The following is a 10,393-nucleotide window of genomic DNA, read 5'->3' on the forward strand; positions in this document are numbered from 1 at the left end:
TTTGGGTTTGTTGTTGGTTTTGGTTTGGTTTTTGTGGCTTTTTTAGAAATAGCTTCCTTTTTTACTGTTCCACAGCCAGCTGAAGGGCTGGGTGGATGTTGTGGAAAGCAGCAGCCAGAGCGAGCTGATGGCACCACCTGCTTGCGGTTCAAACCTGAGTGTCCCCAGGGCAGAGCCTGGCTTCGCTCTGACAGTGTCTGCTGGTCTCGGGGGAAACTGGCCATCCCCCACCTGCCTATTTTACTGAGAATAAATAGTAAAGCCATTTCTGTTGGGGGAGATGAGGAGGAGGAAGAAACTGGACAGTATCGGTTGCAATCAAAGTGTGTATTTTCTTTACCCTTTGCCTGCAAACTCCAAACTGGGAGGATCAGAGCCTGCGGCAGCAGCAGCACCAAATTCAGCGCACTGGTAATACTGGGAAGAATTTAATCTGGCCGTTTAATCCACACTGATAGGATCTGGCCTGACATTCACAAGAATTATTTCTCCCTCCTCGGTGTTTTTGTGTCCTAAATAGTCCATGTTCGGGAGCTGAAAGGGCAGAATTTGCTGCCTTTCCTGGGCTCTGGTTTTATCCCAGGGCCAGTACAGCCACTCACCAAGGGCACTAAAAGGTCTCGTAATTATTGAAGAATACTTTTTTTCTTAGGGTCTCTATCCTAGAGGAACTTCTTTGTACAAGTGTCTCTGGCCTCTACAGCTCACAGCCATGTGCGTTCTCCTGTTGTCCGTAAAGTCTTCTGCAGTAAAAAAGATGAGAGGTTTTTAATAAGTTGCTCAAAACCTTTGAAATTGTTTTCATTAATACCCATTTAATTCAAATGCTTGGTAGCAGCCTAGAAAATCCTTTTATTACAAATGCCATACCTTACTTCCCTAGTAGATAAGTAACTGATTAAGTTTTCCCCAAAGTATTTAGACTGTCTGATAAAAAAGCTCTGCAGCAAAACTAACCTGGTGCTGATATTTTAGTGTTAGGAAAAGGGCAAAACAAATCGGATTCTTTAAATACCACAAAAGAGCAAAACAAACCACAAGCCATTTTCCCCTTTGTAGGTCATCTTATCAAGACATCTCAATTTCAGAGCTGGATACTGAATCGAGACATTAAAAATAATAATAAAAAATCCCCAGCAAGAGCAGAGCCAGATGTGTGCATCTTAATTGTTGCTGCCAGAGCACTTCAGGGGAGCTGATCAAAACCTCACAGATAAAGAGGAACCCACCAGGACTGAAAGGCCACGCTATTGATGGTGGGGATTAAAATGCTCATACTGATTTAGGGGGTGAGTACATTAAACTTGAGGTGTAGAGGCCCGAGGGCTTCGCTGCCAGAAGGGGCGACACTGGCCTGGCCGTAGGGCCCCACCGGAGGGTCGGCACCCACAGCCGGGCCGGGGCCCGCGGCAGCGTGAAGCCGAGTGGCCGCACGGGCCTTTCGGGAGGAGCCAAGCAGCGGAGCCCTCCCGGCACCGGAGCTCTCCCGCCCGCCTGGGTACACAGGTCGCAGGCCGCCCTTAGCAACGCGGCGCCCCGGGTGGTTGCTAGGGAGGGGTGGGTGCATTTCCTGCCCGGCGGGAATCACTTCCGGGGCGGCAAGGCCTGGCTGAGAGGGGCGGTGAGCGGGCGGTGTGAGGGGTTTTGGGGGTCTGGAGTTTGGGGATGTGCTGGAGAGGGGCTGTCGGGAGCGGGGGCTTCAGCATCGCCCCGGCCCCCCGGGAAGCGGGTGGGAGAGCGGCGGGTGCCGGGGCCTGGCTGGCTCTGTGCCGCGGGCCGGGCCGCCCGGCGGCCTGGAGAAGGGAGGGGAACGCGGGGTGTCCCTGCGCGGGGTGCACGGCTGGGACACCCGGGTGCCTTGGCCTCACGGGTGGGTTTGTTCCAGCGGTGCTGTGCACCGGCTGGTCCCCCCGAAGCCAACGCGAACCGGCCGGTCTCCATCCCAACACCTACCGAGGCGTCTCGGGAATCCAGTGCCAGCTTTTGTTGCCTCATCCTTTGGTGGCAGTTTTCATGTTCTGCACCGATGCTGTTGCTCTTTATTTCCACCCCAAGGGGAAGCTATAAAAGATTACTTAAAGTTCTCCTGTGGCTTAGTCCTATGGTAATTACTTATATAATGCTAGGTTTTGAAATGCCAGCTGGAACAACGAAAATAAAGGTTTGAGGCTGTCCTAGCTCTATTGAGATGGCCCATTTGTGGCCACAGTTATTTATCCCAGGGCCGGATCCTGCGCCCATGGGAACAGCTGCATCACCTGCCAGTGGTGTCACTGAGCAAAAGCGTGAGCCTGCAGCCCTGACAGCCCCTTGTTCTGTGTTACAGCTCTGAGCAGCCCCTTGTTCTTTCCTACAGTTCTGACTTTGCGAAGGGACCAAGCCTGTTTGCATGAGGGCAGCTTGTTGTGAAACCCTAATAGAGGCAAGACTGAATATTTTTAAATAGATAGTCAAAAGAGACCAAATGAGTCAGCTGGAGTGGTGTGGGAGCTTCCTCTCAGGGTCTGAAATAGGAGTACCACTCTTTAAATGCCATTTAATAACAACTACTTTTAAGTGCAGCCATCTTAATAGGTGAGGCGCTGTAGGAAAAAGGTTGTTGATGCCAGTGGAGAAGAAGAGATGTTGGCCAAGGAGGAGGTGGTGAAACTGTTTGCTTCTCAGTAACAGGGAGGAAGACTCCATTAGCACCCAGGGACCTGCTGGACTAGATACAAGGCAAAGCGTGAGGAGGTTTTACTCTGGGTGAGAAAACTTGCTTTGTAGGTTTTGCGTTCTGTGGGGAAGGTGTCAGATCTGACTCTGAGCCTTGGTTCCCCGCTGTTCAGCTTTGGCCTCCTCATTTGCGTGAGGTTGGGCCTCGCGTGTGCAGGTTTCACCCTTTTGTTACACACAGGAGTTTTTTAAAACGGAGAAGAGTTTTGTTAATATTAGTTCATCTCCACTGATAGCCAGAATGGTCCGAATGTGGGTTGCCTGCTGTGGCTACTGTGCAAGCAAGGACACTCCACTATGACTAGTTGCAGCCTGATGTCAGGTCTTCTCTGAGTGTATTTCATGGGGTTGTGCTTAAAATGGTAGTGGCAGTCGCTGCCAGCCTGTGCGAGAGCTCTTGGTGCTGGTCATGTCACCTGGGATTTGTTAGAACATTACTAATACCCTCAAGGGAGGTGAAATAGAAAAGGAGAAAGGAAGGCAGACTTGTGAAAGATGAGGGTGTAAATTTTTTGTTGTTATTGTATCAGATCCCTTTCCTGGTTTATTTTTGTGTGCTGTGTTTCAAGTGTGTGAGTCCTGAGTATCGTTAGGAGTTTGTCCTGAGAAAGCTCTGGGTGAGGAACGGAGCAACATCTGCTCTGCTTGAGGAAGGGGTCAGGCAAGAAGAACCTTTTCAAAAGATAACCCAATAAATGAAGTCGAGATAAAGTGCAACTCAGGGGTGAAGTTTCCTATCATTCTGTTTCTTGCTTAGGAACTGCTGCCTTAGGTTGGGGGAGAGGGCATTTTAAAGGTTAAAAGCATTAGGGTTGAGCCATGTTTACACGTGCTTTGTTGACACCGGTTAATGTTCGATGCGGCCCTTGGGTCTGCGCTGGGATGTGCTGAGCCTGAGTGGCCCAGCCTGTGTTCTGGCTTCAGGTACAGGTCCCTTGCAGCCCTTGCTTATTAAATTTTAATCAGAATTTGAAAAATTTTCTTTCACTGAAGTACAGACCTGGAAGGGACCGTGAGAGGTCATCTATTCTTATCTCCTGATTCAAAGGCAGAATTATACATACTCACACCCCATGCCTGGCAAACGCTTATCTGATCTGTTCCTCTGAATCACCAGGAGCAGGGTTCCGCAGTCTCAGTGTTCCAGTCCATGCAGCAGGGAATCTTTCCTGTCTTTTAAAATTCAAACTAAGACTCCATACTTCAGCTGAATTAAAACAAAATAATTATTTATTGTAATTTATATACCACTTTTTTTAGTTTGTCCCCAAATGACATTTGCCTCTTAAGCAATGGCATTGTTGTGTTGATTCATTCTCAAATGTATCAACTATAACTTTAGCCAAATTATACTCCAAGTTTAGCATCTTTCTGAACTGGGTCACATCTGCAGGTTGAAGAAATCTCCTCCTAGCCTGAGAAACACAGACCCTCCTGTGGAGATGATTTCTAGGAGGCACATTGCTACCATTCAGCGCTGCCTGCAGCACAATCTCACAACCAAGCTTTAGCAATATACAGAATTAGAAGTATCAATAAGCAGTGCTGATTCCGTAAGTACACACCAGGATCATATGGGTCAGGAAAACGGAGTAAGACAGAAATTACAGCTGAGTTCTGATGGCATCTCAGGCTAATAGAATTTCCCTTCTGGGACTTTCTGTGGCGTACGCCTGCAATTGTGGCAGGAGAGTTCCCCTTATTGTAGAAAGCCATTAGTCATTCAGAGAATTAATTGACAACTCCATTAGCAACAGATAAAGGAAGAAAGAAAGGATGGTATCGTGGCTGAGAAAGCAGCTTGGGACCTGGGAGATCAATATTTCACTCTGCCGCAAATATTTAACTCTGCCACAAACTACCTGTGTGACGGCTGCGAGGTATATGGGCCTTCGTGTAACCAGCTGCTAAAGCCGTGCTTAACTTTAAACACAACTTACTCCTCTGTCTTCCACAGGTCTGCCTTCTGTGTGGTTTATTTAAGTAGTAGTTGATTTTGTGCACCATCTAAAACAACAAGGCTGTAACCACACACAAAATGTAAGTAAAAATTAATAATAATGATCTTGCATGCATGGTTATGAAGATTTTCCCTTATTGTTTCATTAATATTGTTCATACTTTATTTGTATCACCCTCACCTGCAGATGGACTAATACTAGCACTTGAGGACTATTGTCTTCGGCAGGTCGTAAAAGATAAACATCCAAATAAAATGCAGGTTTCACTTCTGTCTTTGTTATTTGGTCTGTAAAGCAAGGCTCTCTTCAAAAAACCTGCATGAGGGTAGTTTGTCATTTTTTTGATATTGGAAAGTGTACCAGAAAGCATGATGCAAATAATTGCTCTGTTTTCCCCCCTTGTAGTAGCCAGTCTTCTTGAGAGCATCAGAGGAGAAGAAGGGTGCGCTCACCATGGCGACTGAGCTGGATTTCTCCCCACCTGAAATCCCCGAGCCCACATTCATGGAGAATGTGCTACGTTACGGACTGTTCTTTGGAGCCATTTTCCAGCTCATCTGTGTGTTAGCCATCATCCTGCCGGTTTCCAAGTCCCATAAGGCAGTAAGCAGCGCTCTTTAATATTGATATGGATGGGCAGAGTCAGAGAAAAGGATGGGAGGGAACTCTGAGTAGCTAATGGGGACACAGTGGCCTGCCCTTGGGATCGATGACAGTTTCAGTGTCAATTTTCTTTCCTTCTTCTAGCTTGCCCACCTCCAGCTTTTGTCTTGTGATTTACCCCCAGATTAGAAGATCAGGAGAAAATACCCGAACCAGCATCTCTCTGAGTATCAGCAAAAATGTTATCTGAAGCACTCGCAAATGGTGCCAAATGGACATGCTGTTCCTGATTCCATATTGTCATCTGACTTTTGATTTGCTTTATTAATTGCCAGGCAGGATGTCCCCTTTGCAGGAACGGCCTTTGGGCTCCAGTTTGTCTGCGATTTTTGGAAACAAGATATAGGTGAAATTTCTAGGATATTCTAACGTGAGGGAGGCAGTTTTCAGTATTGACTGTGCTGGCAAGTGGATGGTCCTTTGCTGCAGTTGGTGCAGGAGAAGGTTACAGTGAAAGTTCAAAGGGAGCTACAGGACTCTGATCCCTCTAGACAAGGCCACAGCAGGATGACCCACATCTGCCTAGCTGTCTGATAAAAGAGCTCCACGCCCTTCGTAATGCCTGCAGTGCTGGAGGCAGATGTTTCAGTGTTGGTGATCAGTCTGCAAGCTTGGAATTTTGATGCAGATTTTGTCCAGCTGTGTATGGTGTATTTTCAGTAACCTCGGATGGGAAGTTTTGTTTTCAGGCTGTCTTTATTGCTGTGTCTGCTCCCTCTTGTGCGGAGGAAGCGTGGCAGTCTTCAGCCTACCTGGGGACAGGAATGCCTGAGGGTGAGGTACAGCGTGAAGGTTACAGTTCATGACCCAACTCTTTCACCTTTAACCGTTGGTGTGATGTGAAGTTGCGTTGATGTGCTGGATGAATGATGCTGCCCTGGCTCAGGTGCACGCTCCCTCCTGCCCGTCCTGCCGCGTCTGCAGCTCCCAGCAGGGAGGTGAAGCAGGCGGCTGTTGGTCACGATGTGGTGGCATTGCAAGTCTTGCACCGTTATTCTGCAGCCACCAGCACCCGTCTGTCAGAGTCCATGGCTTCCCCTGATAAATTTTTGAGAAATACTGAGTAGCCTGATTCTTGAAAGCTGTCAAGAGTGAGGCCTTTAGTTTGAGGTGGGAAACTGAAGACTAGGCCTCCAGTTAAAACCACAAAGCTCAGGGACCTGTTGCTATTTAGGTTTGCAAGCATGCTTTGATGTTTGCATGCTCTACTTATTATTTTCTCCATATGTATATTGTCCTCTTGATTTACTGTCAGTATGACTAATTTACAAGATTGTAAACACCAGAGGCTGCCCTTCCAGATCTTGGGAATGATGCTTGAGTCTGGGTGGGATATTGAGGAGCTTCTCTGTCTTGGAGGCTTCAGGCTTTGAAGTCTGCCTTGGTTTGAACATTAGAAGGCAGCAGTGTTCACTTTACGGCAGCAGCACGCTGCATCCCTGAGCAAGAGCTGCACTTTGCTCCATTTCTCCAGAGCCTGCCAGCTCCCCGTGCACCGATTGCAGCCTTTGGAAAGCCGGCCAAGTCTCCTGCCTTGGAAAGCCACACAGCTGTGAACTGTAATAGCCCAGTAACTTGAGAGACGTTTGAACCAAGCTCCCTGATTAAAAGGATGCTGTCAGATGCTCGCCTCCCCCTCCATTATGTAGAGTGCTGTCTTGGAAGCTTGAAACTCACATGTCTTGCTCAGCCATTTTTTGTGTGTCCTTTTCCAGTTGGCATGCTCTGACTGATAGAAACCAAGATGCTAAAGCAATATTTATACTCGAATGCATTTAATGAAAGGAGGCAATCTGCATGTGTGCGCTTCCTCAGATGAGACTGGCGCTGTTCCCTTGTGTTTTTACAAGATAACTAGACTTTATTTCCCATGGCTGAAATATTATCTGTCATCTCCCCTGAAGGAAGCAAGCAGGATATCTCAGCATTCCCTGTTAGTCCAGGTGAAGAAAGCTTTGCCTGCAATTCCCTCCCTGGATTTTGGGCTTGGTTTAGAGGCTCTAAACTTTACATTCTTACTACTGTTTTGGGGAATGTTTTTTGTCTTACACATGATAATGATTAACACTTGGCAGAAATATCTGCTGAATGTTTCCACACACAGTGGTGATTATATGGTATCTTCTCCTTTTCCTAATTTGAACAGTCCACATTTAGTGTTGATTTTCTTCTTGCCTTTAAAGTTAGCTTTGTTTTTCTTCTCCAAAGCCTGTTCTAGACACTTGAGCTTTTAATGGCTTCTCTGATAACAAGCTGTTTCTGTGCATAAACTCACACTCACCACAAGGCACATGCAGAAGAAGCAGAGATGGTGCTGCGCAAGTCTCATTAAATGTGGACTCGGTTTGATATAGTTGTGTTCCAACAGAGATACTCAGCACTTGCTTCCCTTGGCTTATACTCAGATTCCCAAAGTGAGCTGTCAGAAAATTGTTAAAAAAAAAAGTTACTGACTGTTTCTTAATTGATTTTTGTAGGACTCGGAGAGTTTTGAGCCTAAGAATTCAGAAACAGTGAAGAAGCCAAAGGCGACTGCTCCACAGATAAGCAAGAAACCGAAGAAGGAAACCAAAAAGAAACGATAAAGCCATGATGGATGAGCTTAAAAAAAACAAAATAATCAGCCATAATCATGCTTCCTCAGACATGACATCAAAGGCACCTAACTATATTAAATGGTTTTCTGGCATTGCCATGCTTTACCTTTCGGGGACAAGGGAGAAGGAACTTAGAAGAGTGGAAGGGGTGGGGTTCTGCCATAGATTTCTTACAAGCAAAGAGGACTTCACATATCTAGGACTTCATTTGACATGACCATTAAAGAGACTTTTGTTGTTTCTGATGGGCAGAGAGGCCTGTTGTCCTAGCTGCTTCATGCTGCCGAGGATTTGTAGTAAAGTCCCTGTGGAAGGTGGAGCCTGGGTTTGCTACTTTGGATACCGGTTTGTGTTGTATTTTTTGAAGGCAGAGGGAGTAAATGGATCAAGGATACCACGCTACACAGCTTTGTATTCATCTCTGTTGTCATCTGGTCTGAAATACATAGCTGCTTCTTGTGGCTTAATAACAATGTCTTTGTCATATTCTTTAATTCTTTAGGTAATAACTCATCAGGTTCCAGGCTGCTGTAGATGAAAGCTTTCATTTCCCCAGCATCGCTACCTCTTTCTTACTCCCCACCCATGCACTTCTCCTTCCTGTTCCCACCCTTCAAAGCAGGTACATTTCAGGGAATTGAGACTGTGGTCGGGACTGCAATGATGACAAGGGTTGGGGAACAATTTGCTTCTGGAAGGTGCAGAATTTAATGCCTGTGCTACTGGAGTGTTCTTGGAAAATTGGGAAGACCCGGTACTGCATGTTGGAGAAAAGCTGCTCTGAGGCGGGAGTCTGGGAGCGCTGTGTTGGTCATGTATCACACAGCCCTGCCTCGCTGTGCTGTTGATTAAACCCCCGTTCAGCGAGCTGAGCCCAACCTTGGGCTCCAGTTCAGCACTGCTGGGGTTTGTTGCGTTTGCAAACTCCCTCCCAGCCTCACCTGCTGTACTCTGCTGCATCTCTTGCTAAATTCTCCCCGAAGTTAAGTATGATCTCAGCCTAAGGAGATGTGGTATTTTAAGATCCAAGGGGTGGCAAGCTGGCTGTGCAGCATGACTATATGGCAAGAGACATATACACTATGTTCCTTCAGGCTCTCCAGGCCTGGGGACAATCTAGTATTAGATTTAAATATGGCTAGACAGGGCTGGAAAGAGATATAGGTGGTGACGTAGCCACAGAGTCTTTGTAGGGCAGCTGGAGCTTCCTGATGCCAGCTCACATCTTGGTTTGTTTGATCACGAATGAGTCAATGGGAGGAGAACCTGGTCTTTTAGGCGCACCCAGGGTTCAGAGCGGCTTTGAAGGAAAGGGTTCTCTGGCAGGGCTGCAAGTCTGCGATCCTTTTTGCATATACAGGCTCCCATCCTCAACTCAGAAACGCCTCGTGAGCCCAGATGCGGTAGCAGAGTCGTGCTGCGTGTTCTCTCACTGGAGCTGAACTGCATGTTTACAGGAACCATCAGTGTTGAGAACGGGCACGTTCTCTGCTCACTCCTGCTTTTGTTGGCAAGACAGGTAGATCCCAGTACTGGTTTGATTCTAAGCTCCCAGTGCTTCCCTGCCCCAGGCTCTCTGCTCCTCTTCACCAGAATGCAAGTCGTGCTGCATAAAATCCAGCTTAGAGTTCTGCTTTAAATTCAGCTTTTTTTTTTTCGAGCTACATAAAGGCAATACGAGGAGGACAGAACAAACCATGGGAGACACAGGCACTCTAAAGTTGCTTTGAGTTCTCAGTACAAAGAAACATTACAAACATTTCCCACGCAAATAACAAAGAACAATATTGTGCCGTGAGTTTCCATTATGGACTGTGTTCCTGTCTGTGATCTTCAGGGGCAAGAAGAGCGTTGGAACTGCCCTGTGTAGGTACAGCAGATCACTTCTTCCATTTTAATAAATGAGGATGGTGGTTGTTTTACTTAACAACTCTGGCTTTCTGCGGGTCACCTAAAGTGGGGGGTTGATGCTTTAACAGAATTGCAACTGTGGAAAGAGAAGCGCACACATTACCTGGAATATAGAAGCGCTTCTACAGCAAAGAACCAGGTAGTGATGAGCACTGTGTGGTTGTTACCCAAACTAGCAGGGTACTACATCAACATCTACATCTAGCTATTTGCAGGCTGGCTTACTCATTGCTAAGTAGAAATTGTGGATATTGGGGTTTGTTTTTGCGGGAGGGAAAAGGGATTATGATAGATTTCCCTGTCCTTAACAGCTTTATACTTATTTGAATGCTCTCATTAGCTCAATTTATAGTATGTTTTTAGGGATTACCAATATCCCGTGTATTTTAGTTACTCCTGAAATGTGTAATAAAGACAATCAGAATCTCTTTGTTTAGCAAGAAATCTCTTTTTAAAGTCGTGCCACTTCTTTCCACGCATTCATTGTGAAAGCTGTCAAAACTCTCAGACTATAGGAACACAGAGACATAAATAACCTATTCATAA

General features: G+C 46.5%; 1 protein-coding gene across 2 annotated transcripts; it reads left to right on the forward strand.

The window, feature by feature from the left end:
• The first annotated feature begins 1,567 nt into the window (after nt 1–1,567).
• MANBAL (mannosidase beta like) lies at nt 1,568–8,409 on the forward strand. 2 transcript variants are annotated; one of them, XM_065850066.2, is made up of 4 exons: nt 1,568–1,621; nt 4,673–4,755; nt 5,082–5,279; nt 7,817–8,409. In XM_065850066.2, the coding sequence occupies exons 3-4, from the start codon at nt 5,130–5,132 to the stop codon at nt 7,922–7,924; spliced, it is 258 nt and encodes an 85-aa protein (XP_065706138.1). In that variant the 5' UTR covers nt 1,568–1,621; nt 4,673–4,755; nt 5,082–5,129; the 3' UTR covers nt 7,925–8,409. The 2 variants fall into 2 exon arrangements, with proteins under 2 accessions (XP_065706138.1, XP_065706139.1); XM_065850067.2 differs by lacking the exon at nt 1,568–1,621 and adding an exon at nt 2,665–2,745.
• The last annotated feature ends 1,984 nt before the right edge of the window (nt 8,410–10,393 follow it).

The sequence above is a fragment of the Patagioenas fasciata genome, chromosome 16, assembly GCF_037038585.1.
Source record: "Patagioenas fasciata isolate bPatFas1 chromosome 16, bPatFas1.hap1, whole genome shotgun sequence".
Taxonomy (NCBI): Eukaryota; Metazoa; Chordata; class Aves; order Columbiformes; family Columbidae; genus Patagioenas; species Patagioenas fasciata.